This window comes from Mixophyes fleayi, chromosome 5 (genome assembly GCF_038048845.1).
Source record: "Mixophyes fleayi isolate aMixFle1 chromosome 5, aMixFle1.hap1, whole genome shotgun sequence".
NCBI lineage: Eukaryota > Metazoa > Chordata > Amphibia > Anura > Limnodynastidae > Mixophyes > Mixophyes fleayi.
In genome coordinates, this window is record NC_134406.1 from 36,266,613 (window position 1) to 36,292,539 (window position 25,927).

Below are 25,927 nucleotides of genomic sequence, written 5' to 3' on the forward strand. Positions count from 1 at the left end.
CTGGGCTCCCTGGGCAGTCTAGACCCCATACACTGGTAGCTCCCATACCCCCTGATGGTGGCCCTGCTTGTGGGAGTGTGTCACTAGAATAAATTATTATAAACCCAATCAATGCTTCCTAAACATTACAATTATGATCTGAAAGAGCAGAAAGACATTTTCAGTGCATATGCAATGTAGAAACGATGTAAGATCATTAGACTTTAATTGTAACATTACACATATACTTTAATCAGCTTCAGTATGTACCTTTTTTGATGAAAAATGTCCACCTCGTTCAATCAGATTATCGATCAACCAGGTCATTTATTTCATTGAATTAGATGGGTTATCACCCACACTCGTTAGCAATGTATTAAAAAATAACAATTTCAGATTGAATGATCGGATTGTAACCTGTGTCGCAGGTTTGAGATATACATCGGCCTCTTTAAACTGAAAGATGGAAGGGATGCATAGTTGCTCTCTTAACAAAATACATCCAACTTAGTGTAAGTCAGTGTTACCTTCAACAAAGGAAAACCCTTAAATGAATGAAGTATTGGGTAACTTCTTTTTTTGATGAACGTATGATTGATATCTTAGAAGCTGAAAACAAGTTTGTACTTGCATCACCTGCCCACCAAGGAGAAGTTAACACAGGTATAGGGCAGGAGTTGGGCAGATTAAGGGTGTTCTTGTAAAGTACAGGTGGACACACAGGTGCACCCATTTTTTGCAGAGCAGTGCAGAAAAAGCATTTCCTTCCTATTGAAATGACATAAAGGGGTGGAGAGCGTGTATTTTTATGGGTATTCCTTGGTCTTTTCCAAACCCTAAAAGGACTTCACTAGTCAATTGGTCACACTCTTGACCTTGCTTTTTTCTCATCGTTGTGGTCTCTCTGACTCCCGCTCTCTGACCACCATCTCCTCTCCTTCTCCCTCTCCTCCTCCCTTGCCCACCACCCACCTAAAACCACCCTCACCAGGCGCAATCTTAATGCTCTTGACCCTGTTTCATTCTCCTCCTCCCTTGAAACCCTGCTCTCCGTTCTCTCCCCTCCCTGGCTTGCCCTGGCCAAGCTACCTCCCTCTACAACCACTCCCTCACCACTGCCCTGGATGCTTTCGCTTCTGCCTCTTCTGTCCGCCGGCGCCTCTTGATACCCCAACACTGGCACTCCAAACTCACCCACTTCCTCCAGAAGTGCACTCGTGCTGCTGAGCGACTCTGGAGGAAATCTCGCTCCCTAGCCGACTTCCTTCACTTCAACTTTATCATCTCCTCTTACAGCTCTGCCCTCTTCCTCGCTAAACAATCTTCTTTAAGTCCCTCATTTCTTCTCAGTCCTCCAATCCCCGCCGCCTCTTCGCTACATTCAATTCTGTCCTCTCTCACCCCCACCCTCCTATTCCGCTCTCCCTCTCTGTCTCTGACTTTTCTCCTTTCTCTCCTCTAAAATTGATGGTATCAGACTTGACATTATTATTATTATTTATTATTATTACCATTATTTATATAGCGCCACTAATTCCGCAGCGCTTTACAGAGAACTCACTCAAATCAGTCCTTGCCCCATTGAGGCTTACTGTCTAAATTCCCTAAAACACACACAGACAGACAGAGACAGACAGACAGACTAGGGTCAATTTGTTAGCAGCCATTTAACCTACCAGTATGTTTTTGGAATGTGGAAGGAAACCAGAGCACCTGGAGGAAACCCACGCAAACACGGGGAGAACATACAAACTTCTCACAGATAAGGCCATGGTCGGGAAATGAACTGATGACCCCAGTGCTGTAAGGCAGAAGTGCTAACCACTTAGCCACCGTGCTGACATCTCCCCCTTGAACCCTCCTCTGGTCACCCTTATTGCTCCACCTTCCTCTATCAACCATTTCTGGTGCTTCTTCCGCCCTACCTTGGACGAAGAAATCCACTCCCTCATCCTTTCCTCTCCCCCTTCTACCTGCAACCTTGATCCCACCCCCTCACCTCCTTTGCTCCCTCTGCCTTACTGCCTGCTCCTACCGTGCATACCTCTTCAATCTGTCACTCTCCACTGGTATCGTCCTCTCTTCTTTCAAACATGCACTTATCTCTCACATCCTCAAAAAAACCCAATCTTGACTCCTCTTCTCTTGCTAACTACCGCCCTATCTCACTTCTCCCCTTTGCCTCAAAACTACTCGAGAGGGTTGTCTGCAACCGCCTCACTAGACACCTCTCTGACAATTCCCTCCTTGACCCTCTCCAACCTGGCTTCCGCCCCCTCCACTCCACTGAAACCGCCCTGGCTAAAGCTACAAACAACAACCTTCTCTCAGCCAAATCTAAGGGTCACTTCTCCTTGCTCATCCTCCTGGACCTCTCCGCAGCCTTCAACACTGTCGACCACCCCCTTTCTGTTGCAAACCCTCCTCTCTTTCGGTCTCTCTGGCTCTGTCCTCGCTTGGTTCTCCTCTTAGCTCGCCAACTGCTCCTTCTCTGTATCCATTTCTGGTTTATCCCCCCGCCGCCCTCCCTGTATGCATTCCTCAGGGCTCAGTTCTTGGCCCTCATCTCTTCTTGCTGTACTCTACCTCCCTGGGTGATCTCATCACCTCCTTCAGTCTCCAATACCATCTGTACACTGACGACATTTAATTTTACATTTCCTCTCCCCATCTCTCCACCTCCATTCTCTCTTGTGTATCTTACTGCCTTTCCGCCATACCCTCTTGGATGTCTTCATGTTTTCTCAAAATCAACATTGCCAAAACTGAACTCATTGTCTTCCCTCCTTCTAGATCTTCATCCCATCTTGATCTCTCTATCACTGTCAACATCAGCACCGTCTCATCTGTTCCCCAACTATGCTGCCTGGGTGTCACCCTTGACTCCTCCCTCTCTTTTACCCCCCACATTCAATCTCTCGCCCAATCCTGTCACTTCCAACTACGTAATATAGCCCGCATCCAGCCCTTCCTTTCCCAGGATGCCACCAAAACTATCATCCATGCTCTCACCATCTCCCGTATTGACTACTGTAATCTTCTTCTCACTTGCCTTCCCCTCTCCCACCTAGCCCCAGGTCTCGGCTGCGAGGCTCATCTTTCTCTCCCGCTGCTCCTCTCTGCCTCCCCTCTCTGCCTCGCCCTTCACTGGCTCTCCTTCCCCTACAGAGTCGTTTTCAAACACCTCACACTGACCTACAAGGCTCTCTACCACTCCACTGCCCCTTATATTTCTAACCTCCTCTCCCCTCACACTCATGCCCGCTCCCTGTGGTCGGCCAATGAGCGTCACCTCTCCTCCACCCTGATCACCTCATCCCACTCTAGAATCCCAGACTTCTCCCGGGCTGCCCCTCTTCATTGGAACGACCTCCCTCGCTCCATCCGACTATCCCCTAATTTGGGCTTCTTCAAACGGGCATTTAAAACTCATCTTTTCCTCAAAGCCTACCAACCATCCACCTAATCTTCTATCCATACTTGATTACCTTAGCTCCACTCTCAACTTCTCTTAGGCTTGATTCCCTCCAATTAACTCCCTTTGTGCCTCCTGTCTGTTTGCCCTCCCACTAGGATGTAAGCTCTTATGAGCAGGGCCCTCTTCCCTCGTGTTTCTCTACCTATTCTTCTGCTCCTACGTCACTATGCAAGCTATGTTTGGAGTGTTTGAAGTCCTGTTAGTATTTGTTTAATGTTCGGTACTGTATTTACCCTGTTTGGTCTTATGTCTGTCTCTGTAAGGCGCTGCGGAAACTTTATGGCACCCTATAAATAAAGGCTGATAATAAATAATAACAATAGTCATAGTACTCTAAAAGGATCCGTTTTGCGCCTTGGTGGGGAAGTGCATTTTCAGACGCCTCCTGAGCAAAGTAACAGCTTCACACACACACAAAATTGCCACATGTAAAGACTGTGTCCATATCCCTTCGCTCTCATGATTAATGCAGGCCATAAATGAGGCTAAATGTTTTGCTCTTTGTAAATGAGGCCCACTGACTGCAGTTAATAATCATATCAGATGCAGCAGATCAGGCCACGATATGATCTTTTTTAATTAAGCAACAGCAGATGGGCAACCTTGCTTTTTCATGTATTAAAATTATGAATTATTTATTTTCAACATATCTACTCCATTGTGAATTCTTTTTCAAGACAACAGAAACTGAAACATTGAAAATAAATTATTTTATTTCCGTGAACAACCTATATATAGATTTCCACCATAGCACACAAGATTAACGAATAAGATGGTGGTGTTTGCGGAGGAGCAAAAGTTTTCATCAAGAGATGGGAGGAGTTAGGGTGGAGCAAGAATGCCAATGTACAGAGTAGATAAAGAGGTGGAAAGAGTATCTTTATATGAGTATATCTTTGTAAGCTGAGGGGCGTGTAGCCATATCCAATTCGCTAAACGACTTGATTATTGCACCAACTCTATAGCAACCAATCAGATTGTAGTATCATTTATTTAGAACATTCTACAAAATGACAGCTAGAATCTGATTGGTTGCTATAGGCAACATCTCCACTTTTTCAAACCCGCAGTTCAGTAAATATATCCTCTGGTCTCCTTTTACACTTTTAATTTTGTGCCTTCTAGTTCCACTTTGGTAGAGAAGTCATTTCTAGGCGCACAATGCAAAGCAAAACTTCAAACACACAAACATGCCAGATTTAATAAAGACATTTCCAATGTACCCTCACTATCATAATTAATTTAAGCCATAAATATGGATAAATCGAGTAGTAAGAGAGAAAAACGTTTATTCTATTGAAAGGGGGGGTTGTAAAATGGTAGAAATTTGGACTTTTACGGGCATATTCAATTGTCGGTGGAAACTACGAAAATCTCGCGGTCCGCACACGATTACCGTGCGCGGAAAAACAGTTAATACGGTAATTTACTCGCTGGATTTCAGCTCGCAGCTCCCTGAAATCCAGCTACATTTTACCGTATTAACTGTAATAGATTTAACGCCGCGGGACTTCTTAACAATTGAATATGCCCCTTAAAGTGGTGACTACACATGTGCAGAGTGTATAGAGAAAAGAGCAAAAAGAAAGTGTTTTTGGGAGGCACTCTCGGATGTTCCATAAATTAAAATGTACAATCTTTTATTATATCTTACTAGACTCTTTCATGCAAACTCAAGGGTTAGTACCATTGTTCCCTTTTACATCATGACCTCCTATAAAAAATGAAAATAGAGACAAACACATCAGTCTCATAGTAAGGGGATCAAGTGTAAACACATCAATACCCCCATAACGATTAATGTTATAAATGTTTTCACTATAATTTTTAGAGAAGAATTCATATACCTGTAGCAAAGAATAAATACACAGAACCATTACTGATACACAAATATAAGTGTTTATTTCAATATAGATATAGATAACAAAGTTCACTTTATTTCTCTTCATTGCACTGTCACAGTGAGGTCCCCAGTTTTTATATATTTCGCTACCATTCAGTATTCAGTATATATGAATATTTTAACTAGAACAAATAAAGATTGTACATTTTAATATATATATATAACATCTGAGAGTGCCCCCAAAAAACATATTTTATTTCTCTTTTCTCTATAAATTGCACAATTATATCGGGAGGCCACCCATCACTGCTGATTCTATATCCATCCACACTCTGATGCCACCACACGCATTGAGCTAACGGGGCTGCATAACAGAACTTGCGCAAAGCCGCGGCAGAAGTATGAGCTTGAATCCGTGGCCGATTGCCAAACCATATAGTGTGCAATACTAATTTTTGTAACATAGAGAGGGTCAAGGGGGTAATTGTAATAGGCAGGGCGAAGAAGTATAATAAAATTGATAGGACGTTCATTTTTATGGAGGGGATATGACCAATCCAAGATATCAGAAGTTTATTCCATGAATCCAGATAATTGTTAATACAATTGATTAAAGGAGGGTAGTTGGCCTGATTGAAGTGTTCAATTTTCTTGGTGAGTGCAATTCCCAGGTATTTTATTAGAGTGCCCGTTAAAAGGGAAATTAAGCCTTTTAAAAAATAGTCCCGATGGGCCATTTTCCAGGATTTCCTGAACTCTGTGATCGTCTTAAACTCCCACCCTCTGCTTTTTACCAGTATCTTCAAATCCAAAGGACCTGTAAGAACGACCAGCGCACACTCTGCTGCCCTTTCTGTCTTCACAGGTCCTCCTCTAGAGGTCTCATATACACTTTTAATTCACTTCTGATGCACCACAATTTACCTGACAAAGAACCACATGAGCTACGTTGGCTGGAGGACATGGCTGAGACCCTTGAGATTGATGAGTGGAAAGAAATTCGGGAAGCCGTAGCTAAATCTTCAATCTGCACTCAGATTAAAGAAAATTCATACAAGCTATTATTTCACTGGTGTTTAGTCCCTTCCAGACTGCAGGCAATCTATCCGACAACTACAGATCTCTTCTGGTGTGATTGCAGGCATCGGGACACCCTGTCCCACGTTTGGTGGAGCCGCCCTAAAATTTTACCCTTTTGGTGAGAGGTTGCAGACCTTATCCGCAAGATCACACAACTACAGTTCCCATTTCACCTCTAGTATTTCCTCCTGCCATGTCTCCCTCCTGGAGTACACAGACTGATTTGGAAACTCCCAAGCCACACTGCTGCTAGATGTTTAGTTTCCCGAAACTGGAAACAGGCAGAGAGTCCTACCATCCCAGCTTTGAATAATGATGAATGGCAGATTTAGAAATTAGAACATGTGACTAGCATCATAAATGATTGGCCCAACCAATTTCTATTCACCTGGCAATCCTGACGTGACTATTTTGCCTCTTGACTACCCACTCCTATATACGGAGTGCTACTTTAATGTTTAAAGAACTCAATGGCCTCTGTTGAAGTACCCTTCTTCTACTCCGCCCTCACTTTTATATTCCCTGTACTAACATGTCCCACTTTCCTTACACCCCCCCCCATCTTACTCCTCTTCTGGCCCTTCCCCCTGTACCACTCGGCATCCTGTATGCCAGTCAACCTTTCTACAAGAACACCCCCCATTTCTTTTTGTTGTTGTTGTTATCATTGCGGTTACAAACATGTGCTGAACAGCATTGGACATGATCCATCTCCTTTCATCCCTGGTTCCCAGTCCTTGTTTTCTGCACCCCTCCTCCCCTTCTTTTATTATGAAAAACTTCAATAAAACTTTATTTTAAAAAAAAAAAAGGGAAATTAAGCTTTAGCAGTTATTTTTTTTTTCTTGGGGGGAATAAAAAAAAATCTAGAATTTCCATCTTGGTGATATTAATTTTAAAATGATATAAAGCTGAAAAGCGGTGGATCCCATTAAACAAATTTGGGAGCAAAATCAAAGGATTCAATATGGTAAGAAGGATGTCATCTGCGTAGAGAGCAACCTTGTATTGCCAGATACCATCTCTATACTAGAAATATCTGGATTCGATCTAATTTTAAAGGCCAGGATCAAAGTCAATGGAGAGGGCAAAGATAAGGGGGATAGAGGGCACCCTTGCCGAGTCCAATTGCTCACCCGGAAAGGAGATGAGTAGCACCTGTTTACCAGGACCGAGGTAGTGGGATTGTGGTATAGTACGGAAACACCCGAGAGAAACTTATCCTGAAATCCATAGGAATCAAAAGCTCTCATCATAAAGGACCACGCAGCATGGTAAAATACCTGTTTGGCATCTAGAGAAAGGAAGAGAGATGGTAACCTGTGCTCATATATGTGATGGTTACATCATTGATTCACCTGTCTGCTAGGGACAAAGCCAACCTGGTTTGGGTGGACTAAGGATGGAAGGACCATACTGACAAGGACTTTAGCAAAGATCTTTAGATCTGCATTTAATAAAGAGTTAGAGTGGTAACTGCGGCATAGAGAAGGATTCTTGCCTTCCTTAGGAATAACCCAATATTTTGGCCTTTGTTGTGGCAAGGTCAAAGGGCTCACCGTCCTCATTTGAGTTTAACAGGGAGATAAGTTTTGGGCTCAGGACACCAGGAAACTTTTTCTTACCTTCCTGTGAGGTCGGGAGGCCATCCGGACCTGAAGCGGAAGCAACTTTCATAGAGCGGAGATTATCCCTTGTCTCCTCCTCTGAAATCTTCACAGCTTCCAGGGAGAGTTTTAGGAGATTGCATGAGCATAGGTAATCATCAGTTACCTCCTCAAGATCAGGGGGAGGAGAGTGTCCGAAAAGACTTGGACGTGAGTTGGTCAGCTTAACATATATTGCAATATATGGAACTAATATTACCAGTTTTCAATACAGAAAGTAGTTAGAACAGCATTAGTTGTGTATTTGGTACAGAGCAGCAATGTTTTTTTTGTTTATATAAGTGCACCCCAGTTTGAATGTGGTTAAATGCAGATAATCGACATCTTTTTGTTTATAAAATATATATATACTTCTACTAACATACAAGGCTATCAACAAAACTGCACCTACATACATCTCCTCTCTTGTCTCAAAATATCTCCCAACTCGACAATTCCGTTCTGCACAGAATATGCGTCTCTCATACACTCTCATTACTTCCTCCCATTCCCGTTTACAGGACTTTTTCCAAGCTGCACCCACTCTATGAAATTCCCTTCCTCGCACAATAAGACTTTCCTCTGGTCTACAAACCTTCAAGCGTTCTCTGAAAACCCACCACTTCAGGCAAGCTTATAACATTCCTCAACCACCATCTTAACCTCACTAGGTTACCCTATTAATACCCTTTACACAGTTCACACAAGACAACAACCCTCTGACCCCCTGACCAACATTGCTGTGTGATTGTATCACATAGCATTCTAATAATTTTTTTACTTTTGCAATCTGCCTAGACCAAAATGCAATATGTTGATTTCACCTCATACATCTCCCTCCCATTGACCTATAGATTGTAAGCTTACAAGTAGAGCCTTCTAACCTCTGTGTCTGTATTACCCAGTAGTTTATTACTGTGTGTGCCACCGTATACCCAGCCCCCTTCGACCACTGTGTGTATTTGATATGTATGTATATATATATATATATATATATATATATATATATATATATATACACATAATAATCCAATTCTTTAATAACTCATAGACATATTGGCTGAATGAAGAAGCCAACAACGTGTTTATTGTCAATAGTTACCAACTTCAGACTGCTACCTCAATAACCTTGCTAGTTAGACTATCCAATCAGTCTTTAATCCTGTTGTGGTGGTCTTGCCCAAAAAGAGAGGGCTGTTTATATTTGGAACCTGTTATTACTCAATGCATATTTTAAGTCATTACATTACATTACATTTCTTAAACAATGAGAGTTCCTAATTATCTAGAGTTTTAGGGCTTGTTCACATCAATGTGCTTTTTTTAATAGATGCATGATACATATTATTTTTAGTAAACAAATAAAATGCGCTGTTCCCACCACTGGGTTCTGAAATGCTAATGCCACACTTAAACTTTCAGTAAACATTATGTCCCATTTCTCATGATTTAAAGCAGGGTTGTCCAACCCGCGGCCCGCATGCGGCCCAGCAAGCCTGTAAATGTGGCCCAGAAGGAGTTTTGGTTGTGGCAAGGGGGCAGCACTGTTAATGGAAAAAAAAAATCCTGCAAAAAAAAGAAAAGAAAATACTTACCTTGCGGTCACGTCAGCTGGAACTCCGGCTTCCTCCCTTGTCTCCTCCTCCGTGAGGTGCTCGCAGCGAATGTCGGGCGTGATGTCATCATACCCAACATCCATTGCGGAGCGCAGCACAGAGGAGTCACCCACGCGAGAAGAACAATCAGCAGCACAGAATTGGAGAAAAGAAGAGAAGAGGACAGGAGAACAAGCTGATTAAAAAGTCAGTTAAGGGTTTTTGTTTTTTTTATTATTTCAAGGGATGCTGACCAGTGAATAAAAGTCACCTGGTCCTGGAGCATCATGGACCTTATCTCCCTGCTACATACTTCTACTTGAAATACTAATGGGGCATTATATATTATTCTCTTTGGCCCATTATAAGTTGTTATCCCTTAGCTAACATAGTGGTGTAATTAGCAAAACAGGTCACAATTTGGCGTCACAGTGGTGTATATGTCAGGTACCGCAGGCCTGGTCAGGGCACCCTGATATTCAATGCCTGGCTTAAATGCACTTTATTGATATTGCATCGTAACAATACAAAAAGTGATTATAGTATAATAACTAGAGAGGATTTTTTGAATAGGGGGATTTGTAAAAAAGTGAGATATATATATATATATATATATATATATATATATATATATCTCACTTTTTTTCTCATATATATATATATGTTAACTATGTTTTCTATGTTTTTTTGGATGATCAGCTATCGTTATTGTTAGTGTATCTCATGTGCGGCCCAAACCAACTCGTCGTCTTCCAATGTGGCCCAGGGAAGCTAAAAGGTTGGACACCCCTGATTTAAAGCATTCTAAAGTGCGGTATTACCAATATCGACCAATCATCTTGAGATTTTTCTAGTGCAGTTTAGAAAATAAATGGTAATCTCTGATCTGACTTTTAATAAATTAATAAGTATCCTTACCTTCCCAAATCTTTTTTGTGTAACCTAGTTTTCTGAGCCCCTTTTGATTTTTTGAGAGAAGCCATTTAGGTTATTATTGTGTTCTACAGCAACAACTACTTTTCGCCCAATAAAAGTGTAAGTGAAAAAAAAATTGTATCAAAACAGTATTGGCAGAGCCTAACAATAGTTATAAAATAATATAAATTGCGTACACACTATATCACCCATAATATATTAGTTCCAAGAAAATAATGTAAGGTCTGATGCTATTAGAACAGTAAAACATGACAATGATCTCTAAGTATTGTGAACCCAAAGTTATAAATGTAATTTATCAGCAGTGTCTATCAGCAAAGTGTGCTCTTGATATTGAGTCAAACTGCATAATAAGGATAGAAAACAATTTGCTAAACCAAACTGACATCTGTCAAACAGAGTCTCAATGCTCCCCAATCAAATATCAAAAAATAGAAATGATAAAATGATCAAATCTAGATGTCTATCCTCCTCCATGAATCTGAGGACTAAGTTGAGGAAGTGGAAAAGTCCCCCCTTTGCTTCCTTTCATACTTGCCCAATAATGAAGTACATCATTCAATATATCTTCTAACAGGGCCTTCAAATCATATAATTGCCACAATGGATTTCCTCTTGTACAGCTAATATTGTATATCTAAACTTAGTAGGCTCAGATAACTCTTGCATAACTCTATACTACAATTCTATATTACAATTTAGTTCTGCTTGTGCATTATCTCAATGTAGGTCTAGTATTTACCTCTTATTTTCTGAATCCTCACCTTGAAATGTCGATTTGACAAAAATTATTAAAACTAAAAAATGTATCAATAAAATATGCAGTGTCTGATTTTTACAAAAAAGATACCGGAAATGTCTATACAACATCCCATCTATAAATAGGTCTGACAAAAAGAAGAGGAGGAAGACATCTCTCTGTATATATGATAATGTATGCCTAACTGTACAGTATAAGGATATTAGAAGCCATCAAGGAGTTTTGTGACACTATGGAGGCACAAGGCCGCAGACCAAAATATGAGGGTGGTAACATCAGGGTCAACATGGGGTTAAAGACTCAAGCTTTCTGGGTAATGGATCCCATACCTATAGAAATAGCCAAGACATGAACAGTGCAAATGATATGTCACAATCAACTGTGGATAAATAATCATTTAAAATATTTATTTTAAAAAATATAAATTCAAAACAATCATGTATTAAAATACAATATATACACAAAAATCCAAGTTTACTAATGACCGTTGCACCGTATCTATAATATATTCTCCAGCAAATAATGATCATATGCTACCCTAATAAATGACTGATATATTCGTATATCTTATCGATGTTAATATAGAATCAGTACTCTATGCTTTAGAATCCCAAATATTCCAGCAACAAGAAATCATGTGTTAGAATTCAGTCCATTAGAGCCCTAAATACACAGATCTTATTACCGGATCCTCTATTCATGGGATAATCACGTTTTAATGTTTAGGCTCATTCCAACAGACACCTAGGTATTAAGCTGGGTACACACTACACGGTTTTCGTCCAATAATCGGCTCAATCAGCCGACATACGACCGCTCGTTCAAAAGTCGGGTCAGTGTGTGCAGTGACACGATGGTCGAAAGTCTGCCCATTTTATTTGGTCGTACCGTTTAATATTTTTCTTCCAATCTCGTTTCCGTTGTGTAGTGTGTATAAACTTCCGACCGATCCACAACAGTGAGTACGAAATTACAGTCATTGCTCTCGACAACATGGCTGTAAAAAGTCGCTTAACGGACATCCGCTCTTCCCTTTATCGTCCTAAACAAGGCTAGTGTGTATGCAGTCCATGGACCGAGCGATCGGACCATCGATCGCATGTAAAATCACTCGGCATAAAAAGTTGGTTGAAATTTCTGTAGTGTGTACCCAGCTTAAGAAATCATATATCAGAATTCAGTTAATCAGAACCATATATAAACTGCTCTTGGAGCTGGATCCTCTACTCACGGAATAATCACAGTTGTTAGAGTTTAAGCATATGAAGGACGCTCATTAGCAAATACTTGTAAATATATTATCCCTCTCCAGGAGGTGTCCTTTTAGTAGCTGTTCCTTCGGTCTGGCACCAGATTATCTGAGATGTGTAGAGATATCCGATGTGTCTCCAGCGGCTTGGAGTCTACAATTGTTTGCCGGGTAAAGAAAGATATTAACAGCTCCCGATGCGATATCCTTGATGATTCTACCAACGATTAAAAAAAAAAGAAGTAAGTCCTAATCAGCATGCTGATTCATCTGTACACACTAAACACATCTTACATGATTTACCTTCAGATTTGTACTCTTCATCTGTCATAACCGTTGGCTGAAAAGACTGTGACTGCACACTACATAGAGGTCTATGGACACTGCCGGTCCTGGGTGCATACACACTGCAGGACTGGAACGACATTGTTCCATCGCTCAATGACATTTTTGTCAGGCTTAAAAATCAAATGAAATGATACGATGTGCTTTGGAACTATAATCGTTCATCGTTGCAGTGTACACACTAATGCGATATCGGGCCGAATGGTCATTTGATCAGCTAAAAACACTGTAGTGTGTACCCAGCCTTAGTCGAGCAACAGTCAAAGAATGAAATTTTAAAGCTTACTAACGCGTTTCAGTGCCCGATTTCTTCAGAGGATAATAAATGAGTTTCAAATACAAAGATGTGTGTAACAAGAGGGACCAGGTGAGTGGCTTTTTAAGCTAAATTCATCCTAGACTATTATCCAGCAGCTGTGGATCTAGAGTACCCCACAAAGAGGCAATTTGCTGTCTCTCCAATTAATTAAATTGCCTGCATACAAATAATTACCACCCATGTATGTATATATTGGACCTCATTTAGAGTCGGAAGCAAAGTCCGTTTTAGACGCATCCAACAAAAAACCACTACCACGCATGTGCAGAAAGCACCAAATCCGCCTGCATCTTGGACGCAATTAACACTTGCGACTCACTACGAGAGAATGGGAGGAACACGGAATTGTGAAGGCGTGACCATGTAAATACATCCTAGTCGCAGTGAGGCGCAGACGCAACACACGTCAAAACATGGCTACAGCTGTGCGGCAGGAATTAGGTGGCGCAAGCAGTTAGCTAGCTGCAGGAACTGTTTGCAGCTCGGTAGGGTATTAAGAGTGGGACGCAACTGGGGTTGTTTCACTTGTTTGCCACTCGTAATACCCTACCAAGCTGCCGCACACTCCCACTCCTACACTCCTTACACGGACTTTGCGTCCGACTCTAAATGAGGTCCATTATGTGTATGTTTGAGAGTATGTTATATTTTTCACAGCTGCTATACAGGAAATGTTCACTGTAACACCTTTTTCTAGGTGAGACTAAAATTTCCTTTTATAAAATTGACTACCGGTATGTTGCTTAGCAGATCTACTGTGCATGCATAGAACACTCTGGTTCACCTGAAATTCCATTCCAGAATGTCTGCTATACTTTGGCAGCACAAATACATCAAATGACACTATACACAGTGACAGCGGAAAACCGGCCTCACAGCTACCAAATTTAACTTAGGTGGTTTTGGGGATAACCTGATTCAACACAGATCAAACGAAAATAGGAATGACGTATTGAAACCACAAGAAAACAGATGTTCACATCATTTGCCTACAATAGCATTGAAATATACTAAGAGCTTGTAAAACAAATGGCAATGCTAAAATTGTACATTTGCAATCATATGTATAAAGTTGTTGAAACAAGAAACCATTTACCTTCTAAACGCAGAATGATCATGGCACTAAATACTAACATTTATGTGTCTTACCCAATGGTACTCTTAAATCAGATCTTTCCTGTGTTAAGCTCACTTCACTGGGAAGCAGTGCTGTCCAATCAATTATATAAAAAATATATATTATAACTAGCTTTGTTTACACCTAATATTTATATTATTATATATATATATATATATATATATATATATATATATATATATATATATATGTAAAGTACTATACACTAACAAAGAATAATAACAGTTATTATAACACTGTCCTGATAACCTGACCTTCAGTTCATACACCACATAATTGGAAAAGGTTTCAAGAATGATTGTCTCTAAAAAAAAGGTCTCCTCTCAGAGAGTATTTTTCCAGCACACAAATAGAAATCATATCAACATCTCTCTAAGAATCTAAATCATTATATCAAAACTGTTTTCATTTGTAGAAGATGTTGAAGTTAATAGCACATGAAAATATGGGCTACATGTTTCCAACAGATGGAGCCAAATTGGAGACAGAGCAAGTCTTCCTACAAAGCTTGTTGCCTCCTGTAACACAAAATGAAAAGGTGCAGAGTTGTACAGGGGGCTGTAGCAGCTGGCGCAGCAACAGTTAAGTTTACAATCTCAACCTGGCCATTGGCTGTTAGTTGAACTTCCAAAACAGTTAGAATTGCTTTCATGCAACTCTGATTAAAATGTTGGCAGTATAGCAGGTGCTCTTTTATATTTGATCATTATAGTACATTGCAGTAAAAATAGGTATGCTAATGAATTGAGAGGGATACAAGATGAAGCAAATCCCCCACTGTTACCAAATCGATGTCATTTGCATATACATTTACCACCTATCCCATCTGCATGGATTAATCAAGGATAGCTCTTTAGTCCCAAATGTACAAGTTAGTGGCACATGCCCCATCATTCATGTGAGGCTCATTTTTTTCATGCTGCTTTTCCTAGGACTTAAAAACATTAATATATACATATATATATATATATATATATATATATATATATATATATATATATATACCAACTAAAATACCAAAACAGTTTATTCTGCACTGAAGCGTTTGTTTCCTCTTGCATTTTCCATTTGTTGTAGTTTCTGCTACCACACTATACTTCCCTTGTCTGTGTGTGTGTGTCTGTGTGTGTCTGTGTGTGTGTGGAAAACCAATGATGAAGTTTCAGGGGAAGCCCCTCCCCACCTGGTTACGTGTCTGGCAGGTGGGCTGAAGCTCTGGCAGAGGATGCTGAATAGACACGATGCGTTTGGCAGCAGCAGCAGCTCCTGTCACATTGTGTCACTCAGCTGCCTGGGGAAGGTGGAGAGTAGGGAGGGAAGTGGAAGCTCCTCCTGCACCAGACCCCTCCTCACCAAATCAATCCAGAGAGTTTTGCATATCTAATAATGTGATATATCTGGTAAATGCTGCCCTGCGAGCTGGTCCAGGGGAGGAATAATGAAATAGGAACCCATTATTATGGGGGTGTTCTTCTATTCAAACTTCTGTGGGTGTGTAGGGCTGAGTCAGCTGCGTGCAGGACTTCCCGTTATGTCTTAGAAATAAAAGTCCCCGACTCTGCCATTGCAACTTTACGCCATTTTCCACTGCACACCTGGGAACGTTACTGCGTTGCAGTATCTCATGTGCCTGAATAAAATGCCCACTGTTGCTGCCAACGCCGAAAAGTGCTGGTGCCCACATTGCCCCCGTGTGCAGGCACCACCTTTCAGGCAGCAGAGACCCCTTGCCAGTGATATGCACCATCACACCCTGCAGGACTCGACTCTCCTTGGTGCCTGGTTATGCCACTATTTCATTTCACTTTACCAGTTACCAATCACACTTATACTTCCCACTGTATAGGATGAGTCCTCACATGCCAATCAGCGCCAATCCAAAGTTTACTTGGCACAACCACTGGCATCCTCGCCTTCCTAATCAGCGACACTTTTACTGCAAGGCTGGCATCGGTCCTGGGCACACCACCCATTGTCAGTGCCAAGTTATTTATTTATTTTTTTGCAAGTAACACGTGGAACTAAATCCAAATAATCAGGACTAATACCACCTCGCATTGGCACTACGTGTGGATGCCCATAAGAATGGGATAATCAGAAAAAAAAATAGCCCAGCTGACATTGACTTATATTAGTGATAGGTAAACTATGACCTGTGGAACTACAAGTCTCATCATAGCCACCAACCACCAAGGCATGCTGGGACTTGTAGCTCCACACAACCTGGAGAGCCTTGGGCAGTTTAATGATTATAGAATGTAGAATGGACTGTATAAAGCTGCTGGGATGAAGTGTCCCATATACAGTGCATATAGCAGTATATTGTGAGCACATATCTGTCTAGGTATATTCTCTATACACCTCTGCTGTGTGTATTTGGGGGCTCTAGTTGCGTCACATCCCCACCTGAGCCCGGGTTCTGCACCCCCTCCCCTTGTACACAGCAGTGGGGGCACATCCCCACCTGAGCCCGGGTTCTGCACCCCCCCCCCCCTGTACACAGCAGTGGGGGCACATCCCCACCTGAGCCCGGGTTCTGCACCCCCCCCCCCCTTATACACAGCAGTGTGGGCACATCCCCACCTGAGCCCGGGTTCTGCACCCCCCCCCCCCCCCCCCCCCCCCCCCCTGTACACAGCAGTGTGGGCACATCCCCACCTGAGCCCTGGTTCTGCACCCCCCTTATACACAGCAGTGTGGGCCCATCCCCACCTGAGCCCGGGTTCTGCACCCCCTCCCCTTGTACACAGCAGTGTGGGCACATCCCCACCTGAGCCCGGGTTCTGCACCCCCCCCCCTCCCCGTGTACACAGCAATGTGGGCACATCCCCACCTGAGCCCGAGTTCTGCACAGCAGTGTGGGGTGGAGTGGACCCCTAACACCACTGAGGTGCTCAGGGTGGGGGGGCTGAGGTGATGTCGTAAACGAGGAGTGTCGTAAACCAGGTGCGGACAGAGCCAGGCAGAGAAGGGGGGTGAGAGGAGAGCAGGGAGGGAGGGAGGAGGTGGTGGTGTTAGGGGGGGCAGAGGAGGGGCGGGGAGGGAGGTGACTCGAGCATTTAGACACAAGAACGAGAGGATCATGGCGGATGGCCCCAGGTGTAAGCGCAGAAAACAGGCGAACCCGAGGCGGAATAACGGTGAGTGCCCGTAGGCTGAGGGGTGTGTGGGGGGTTGCGGGCAGGGGCCGGGGTCCTGGGAGGGCTGGTATGCGGGGAGAGGGGCTGTGGGCCGGGGCTGTGTGTACCGTTAGATTACCTGCTGCTGAGTCTCCTCCGCCTAGCGGCTCCCTGGACCGTTATACGCATCTGATCACATGCTGGTGTATGGGGGCAGCTCAGTCCCCTCACTCCCCTCTATCTACCACTCACTGGTCCCCCAAACCCAAACTTCCTCCATCCCCCCTGCTCCTCCCTGGGGCAGGTAGTGGTGAAGTAGCGGATCAGCGGCCACGTTATTAGAGGAAGAGGTGGGTGCTGTGTGCATGGCCCCTGCTGTCCTCCCAGTCTCTGATCATCATTGTTACTGTGTCATTACGGAATAACTTCGTTTATTGATCGTGTTCTGGGTCTCTTGGAGTAGTTGTTACCTGGGTGATCAGACTGGAGAGGGGCAGGGTTTGCCTTCTCTTCTCTGGAAGGCACTGTTGCTGCAGTATATGTGTATTGATTGTGTGTGTGTGTGTTTATGCTGCCTACAGTACCACTATTTTCTTGCTGATTTCTGCATTTATATAACTATGTTTAAGCCACAGACTTTACTTGACTAAGTACAGCACAGGTATATTTAACCATTTCTTTTTAAAACTGCTTAGATTTCAGGACATCAGTAAACCTCACATTTTAGCATTTAGGGTTAATAAAAAAAAATCCTTTCTGCATAGGTTTCCTTGTGGAGATAAAACACAACAGCTGCTGCAGAACCTCTTGGGAAGCAAAACTGTGAAATGCATATGTACCTTGGGTGTCAGTGGGGCGTGACCTTTACAGCAGAGCACACTGATGGCCACATTTGTTTGCAAAGAGGTTCTGGAGCAGCTACAGTTTTTATTATTTTTTTTCCTTCTCTTTACCGCAATGTCAGCTTTGATTGACAGGTCATGGAAAGTCACTTTGAGAAGTACAGTAGCCTGCGTTGTGAGTCCAGGCCCTAAACTACTTGCCTATCTGATGGGCGAGTGACCTTAAATGGTGGCCTAAATAAGGGGGATTACCCCAACCCCCCTGCTCCTGCATCAAAGTGACGCCCCCTTTACTCATTGGCTTAACCCCCTTTGTGCTGTATAGAACCCAACACTAACTGGTTGCCCATGGCAGACCTGGTCCTGCAGAACTGTCCATGACCATCTAACAAGGGGTTAATACAGCGCAGCTTATTTGATCTTATTTCCACCCTCTCTGAAGGTAATTTTCCTACTTCCAGTCACTCCCTTCTGTTCTGCACAGCGCTGGTTTCTATTCCCCTTTCAATGCATGATATATATCTGAGCTCTGCCCCTCTGTAGAACAGCTGAATGCAGGTAAATAGGTGGTTTTGGCCATGCTGACATGTGGGGGTATTTTGGTTGGGTGTTTTCCAGTCTGATGGGGGTGGCTGCTGATGGTGATGATGATGAATTTGGGTGCGGTGAAGGCTGGGGAATGGCCTAAGCTACGTTAAGTAAAGTTTTTTTTCCTTCTGGTTTGGTCATCTTTCTCCTCCTTCCAGCAAGAGGTACCTGCCTGTCTACAGAGGGGTGGTGTCTCTGTTTGCAGAAAGGGGGGCCCCTTTTACTCTGTCCAACAACGGCTGAAGCCTATATAAGGGAAACATTTACATTTCACACTCACTAACCCTGGCTGCCTATTATTTATATCCCCCCCTCCTCCTTTCTCCCCGTTTCCATTAGTTATTGCAAGATATTCAGGAGTTTTCATCCCAACATTGAGAGTCTCACTCACCCCCAGTCTTCAGGAGGGCTCTGAGATATGTTGCAGACAGACACTCACAGCACTAGAAGTGGCTTAAAATAAATATATTTCCCAGTCCAGGAAAATACAGAGATCAAGGAAGAGGGAGGAAATATTTGTTGTTGTCGTAATACCCCCTCTGCTGTGTGCAGATCACATTTTGTAGTCGTTTTATTCTTCTAAGGCACTGGGGTTGTTTTTTTTTCTTGTTAAGGGTTTGTATTGGGATTTCCTGTCTTGCAAGAACTGTGTTGGGAAAGGGATTTTTACTGATGACCTAAGCTGCTTACATGACTACCCTATACTTTTACTATTACACCGGGGCGACCTGCAAAGAGCAAGCCTGGGTTTAACCCTTCCTTGCACACATTCATTCCCCATAGGGAATACAGGCTTGATGTGGCTTCATACATGTCATTGAGAACAGTAGCATACAAGGCGGCTTATAGGAAGGTAAGTTTGGTCAAAGCGGTTTGATTTCCTCCTCCAAAGCCTTGTGATGCTGGGAGGAAAAAGGGGGCACTTCTTGCTGCTGACGACATGTGTTTGACATGTGGGTATGATGAGCCACCCAGCGCCTGTGCAAGGAGCCCTGTAAACATGTTTACCTGAGCAGGGAAGAATTCTGGATTATATGGATAATAAACCGTTTATCCATCAGAGAATGGTTTAATCTGAAATCGGGGGCGATGCATTGAATCAGCCAGGATCTCTCACAGCCCAGGAAAGCGCTGCACCAAATGGCAACTTGTGCAGGTAGAGGAATAATAATAAAAAAAAAAAGATGGTGTTTAGTTGATTCCTGCATTGCCTGGCAGCCCCCTCCTGCCTGCTGCCTCCGTTCTCCAGGGAGCATTGATTTACCTCTTGCAAGGTTTTTTTTTCTTTTTTTTTTTACCTTCTGCTTTAATGCAATTTTTACAAGATGTGGAGCCGACGTTGACATATTGCATGGTCTGCATCTTGATGACGCCCACCCAGAAAACAATAGGTGCACTGGGCAGGGAAAATGAAACACAAAAAAATACAATTTGCAGGTATTTTTTTTTTTTTTTTTTCTGGAAGTGCAGACGTCACCCCCTTGTTTCCATCTGACATCATTTTGACATAGATGATCACACACCCTATTTCTGACAAGCGGTGTATTTTGCATCCTTTCCATTTTTTTAACCCTTGGTTATGTTAGTTATGAGGAGCTTCGGTTAGAAACGTTTGTTTTTTGTTTCAAGGGTTTGTGATCAAAATAATAAACATACATTTTGATACTTTGAACATTGACATTGATGTAGTTTAGTGTTTTGTTTTTTTTCTATTTAGCTTCATTTTTTGCTGATGGTTATTGGACGTGATCATTTGTATTTGGATTGTAAATCTGTAAATAAAATACGTTATTTTGGATTATTGTAGATGTGATTTTTGACACTTTGCAGTAGGGTGCATTGAAGAGGGAGGGAGCTACTAGGTTAGTAGGTAATGGAAGTTGACAGCCTGTAAACTAATTGAGAGCATTTGGCAAGAGCGCCAAACTGTATGCATTCAGCTTCATGGTAATGCTATTGCTCATGCATTATAAAGCTGCATTAGAGCTACTGTTTTATTACTCATATTATAAGGCTTTTATTTCCATCTCTCTGCATGTATGGCAACAGAATTCTGATAAGCTTTTAAGCCCTTTTGTGGTGTGGTGCTGTACAGTGATACACTAGTGGAGTGTAGAATTATCTGTCTGCCCAGTCTAGTAACAGTCAGGACAAATGCTATTAAAGGTCTGTACAGATACAGTGGGGGAGGAGTTTGCTGTTAAGAATGACTTGCTATTTTCTCCTTTCTAAAATGTCATTCAGTGGGTGAGGTGATGCTGACCTCTAGATTCAAACATGTCATCTGGTCAGGACAACAGCCAGAAGTGATCTTGTAGACAATGAAAACAAAAATAAACAGAACAGACCTGCGTAGACAGTACATGTGGAAATATCAACTGGATTACTGAAATAATATATATATATATATACATCTGTATATATGACAGTATATGTGTGTATCTCTCACCCTCTCTCTCTCTATATATATATATTTATGTCTGTCTATATATAGATATATATATATATATATATATATATATATCAATATATATATACATCTGTATATATGACAGTATATGTGTGTATCTCTCTCCCTCTCTCTCTCTATATATATATATATTTATGTCTGTCTATATATAGATATATATATATATATATATATCAATATATATATACATCTGTATATATGACAGTATATGTGTGTATCTCTCTCTCCCTCTCTCTCTCTCTCTCTCTCTCTCTCTCTCTATATATATATATTTATATAATATACATGTTGTATTCTTTAGAGTATGTTTACAGTGCACCGAAGTTTCATCAAGTTTGCACACGTATGTTATATCAACTATTTTTTTCCTTGACAGTTTAAAAAAAAATGTCACATTAATATTAGCAAGGTTAGCATGTTTTGCTGTCAAGGTGCACACAAGTGAGTTGATGAGCTGAAAAGACAAGTACTGCACACAGGATGCAGTTTGTCTTCTTAACTATATTACAACAGCAGTGTCTATGATAAGACAGCATGCACTGCAGCGTTTAAAAAAAACTCTGCTATCTCTACCTCCCAGAATAAGCCCTGCCACAAAATGTGCTTGAGTCCGTTAACTTAAAGGTGTTAACAAGTGTCAGGATGTCAGGTGGCGCTGACGCCTTGGATACTGCATTCTTTGTTACAGTGTCCACCCCCTTTTTTTACTTCTACTTTCAACTTGGTATCATGTTCACTCTAGCTGTATTTTAAACTTTCATTTGGGGAATAGAGGAATTCGGCCTAAGTTAACATTCCAGGCTCAACAGGCTCATTTTAAGGCCAGTTAATTCTCTGGTTTGAAAAAATGAAAAAAATTCTTGTAATGAAAGTGAGAAATGAAGTTTCCTCCTTGTGTTTGAATTTGAATACAATGCAAATGTTGATTGTATTCTGTACAGCTCAGTATTATAAGAAGTAATGTTTTATTCAGAATATTTTCCGCCCATGGTGATGTAAAGCCTGCAGTAGCCTAGCATGTCACACAGGGCTACCAATGGTTTTTATGAAGTTAAAATAATAGTCTTATTTTTTAAATATGTTTATTTTGATTGTTCTTGGTGATTTAAACCATTCTATGGGGCATATTCAATTGTTGACGGAAACGCCAAAAATCTCGCGGCGCGCGCACTATTACCGTCATTACGGTAATAGTGCGCGTAAATACTGTTATTACGGTAGTTTTCTCGCATTTCTGAGTAGCATCTAAGGTCGCCCACACAAAGGTTAACTATTAGACATGGCTATGTTGCAAAGACTGTGCATTACTCATATACATAATATACCTGAAATCAATGAAGTGTTTATATTTAACTTAATCTGTGCAACATGCTATCTATCCTACGCTATTCCTGGCAGTTGACATCCCAGAATGATGAGCGTTCTTTACTTTGTATAACTCTGGGGCATTACATAAGCTTTCTTATGGGTCTCAGGCCCTGTATAGAGTGGTGGATTAACATACAAGAGCACTGCAGGTGATGTTACATTGAACATAACTGACATACTATGCTATGTCTTTTGAACTTATTGTTCTTAATCAGCATGTATTTAGTAATTGTCTAAGGATGGTTGGTTATTTCTCTTACTGTAGTGGAAAGTCATAGTAAGACAGAACAGCGTATTTTACATTCATGCACCATATATGAACATTTCAATACGTGTGTTTAGTTGTCATTTAAAAATACCCTAATGCATTCACAAGATCTCAAGTCTCAGTAGTTTTTGTGTAGGTGTATTTCTGTTGCACCCTCCTGTGGCATAGCCAAATAGCATTAATTTAAATCCACCGGCTGTGCTTGCGTTCCAAGAATAGCAACATACCGGAGAGCAGAGGACATATTAAAAATAGAACAGTGATGGAGGCAATCAGAAAGGAGGACAAGTTGTCTAATGGTTGCTTCTCATTATTCGTTCTGTATCTCAACCTGCTGCACTTGTGATTGAATTGTTTGTTTTTTTCAAACATTTGCAGCGAGGACACTAGATGACATCTAAAAACTGTCATTCACTTTGATTGGCACAGATTTCGTTAAACTGTGCTGACAGAGTAAACTAGATTTCCTCCAGTATTCTAGCATGGCGACCCTAACTCGCTCCCCATGAGAATTAAGTTAATAAGGTATATTATGTGGCTCAACAAAAAAGATGTAACATATTGTCCAACAGGGATAACATTAACATATTCTTAGCAGTCATAATTATTTACTTTCCTGCATGCGTTGATTTTAACTTCTAAAACTTTTTTTATTTCTTCACTATAAACGCACTTATAGATCTATGGAAGTCATATCACATTCTGCAGAGTTCACTAAGAGTTTGAGTCATATGGCCATAAATGGGCCTCAGTGGCCATTTAGATGACTTGTCTGAGCTGAACATTCATTTTTAAATGATGCCTCTAAAGTTATGCTTAATTAATGTGCTACTTGTTTTATGTGCATTGCTGCAAACAAGTGATGCTGAAATAATACTATAGATTGCAGCCATTTTGCTTAAATACATTACATAATTGAGGTAGCCTGAACATCTTTGATAAAGAAATAAATATGTGTGTACCCACCGTACCACAATATATAGGGGTAGATTTATCAAACAGTCTAAAAAGGAAAAGTACAGGTTTCGCCCATTGCAACCAATCAGAATCTAGCTATCATTTTCTGGACTAGATAAAGTGATAGCTATAATCTGCTATGGGCAATATATATATATATATATATATATATATATATATATATATATATATATGCGTTTATTATACTATTGCTTAAGTATGTTACACAATTGAGGTAGCTTTTATTTAACATGTTTTATAAAGAAATTGTGTAATATATTTAAGCAATAATATATTACATTGTGCTGACACTTAAGTTACCAATGAGTTTAAGAACATTTTTCTATTCCAATTATAGAAAAAGAATAGAATGTGAATGGTTTTTTTTTATTAATCTTTCAATATTTTTGCCTTTTCATAACATGTTGATCATACAAACCTTGTGGTGTAAATGAGTGATGCAGTTCTGTGCATATTTCAATATATATATATATATATATAGTTTATTATGTTAATATTGCTGAACGATTTGTTGTGGTTTTTTAAAGTTGTGTTTTATATATTGCCTACAGTTTTTTGTTTTAAAGTGTATTCCTTGCCTACATCATACAGTTCAAGATCACGTTTCTAGTGATTTAATAGCCTGGAGTCTCAATAATATTGGGCTAGCCCACAAAATGGCATTTCATGTATTGCTGGTACACTTTAAATATTTAGTCAGTTAATTGGCTCATTTGACACCTATCGTTCGGTAATTGTGAGGCAGTCAAAATGCGGATATCCATGCATGGAAATGAGGAAGGTATATCTGTGCAGAATGTTTATGCTGGTCCATGCAGGCTTTCAAGTAACCCTCCAGTTAAACTCATTACATTGTATTGTGAATTCTGATCTCATCCAGGTCTAGTGAGCCATCTGCTGCGCTCAGCCTTCATCCAGCTTATGCAGGTCACAGTACATGGCCGAATCTACACTACCACAGCCATTGTGCTGTGGATTTGTTTTGTTTTTTTTATAAACAGAAGCATCCACTGAGGTGTTGTTTTACACAAAACAGGCACCAAATAAATATAAAACACATTAAATCCCACCTATGCTACAAATTAGAATGCATCAGTTAAGAATTGTCATTTATTTTAATTAAAAAAAAAAGGTCAATGTTTGATGCCATTTAAGATACTCCAAAATATCCTGACCATAAACTCTTACCATTATTTAACTTGTTTGGTGATAACAAATGTTAATTTAGGCCAGTAATAATTTCATACACTCTGTAACAAAGACTTTCTTTTACTGTTAAATGATTTTCATTGAGTCGCTTGTGCTAAAACACTAAACTAACATCACCCGTGAGATCGCTGCTCCCACCAGCAGCTAGGCGCTAGGTGACAAATATTAAAGAACACTTGTATGGCGCTGTAGAATTCTGTGGCGTAAGATAAATAAAGCTTAATAATAACTTTTGCCTCAAGATATTAAAGGAAGCCATTTTGTGTGCTGGACTAATATTTCTGAGCAGGCAGACTATCTGTTTACTAGGAAACTGCGTCTTATTGGTCAAGAAGGGGCTCAGTGATGTCACTGGTCACTAATATATTGACCTGCTGCATTTTAACGAACATTGGTTCAGGCTACAACATGGCTGCCACCATTGTGTGTACACAGAGATGAGCTTTAATAGTTCTTCTATGTGCTCCTTGTAATTTCAGTATTGCCAACTTTTTGTGATATAAACCCTTTCCACATTTTCATTGGTGATATCAATATTTCATAACAAAAGAGCCCAACAGGTTATGGAATAATGCAGCTTACATTGTAATCTGGATATTCATCCGAACCACTTTCAGCTGGGTTTGGGGTGGGGGTGAAATATAGATTCTGACACCTCATTTAGAGTCGGACGCAAAGTCCGTTTAAGAAGTGTAGGAGTGGGAGTGTGCCGAAGCT

The 25,927-nt window shown here is 41.1% G+C and overlaps 1 protein-coding gene across 2 annotated transcripts in view; it reads left to right on the forward strand.

Annotated features, from left to right (window-relative positions):
- Positions 1-17,402: 17,402 nt before the first annotated feature.
- Positions 17,403-25,927, forward strand: part of ZEB1 (zinc finger E-box binding homeobox 1) — a 111,136-nt gene continuing 102,611 nt past the window's right edge. The window contains exon 1 of one of the 2 annotated variants that reach the window (XM_075212029.1): positions 17,403-17,508. In XM_075212029.1, coding sequence (XP_075068130.1) covers positions 17,451-17,508 — 58 coding nt within the window. In that variant the 5' untranslated portion in view covers positions 17,403-17,450. Of the gene's footprint in view, positions 17,509-19,784; positions 20,074-25,927 lie in introns of those variants that run through there. The other variant, XM_075212030.1, reaches the window with a different exon arrangement.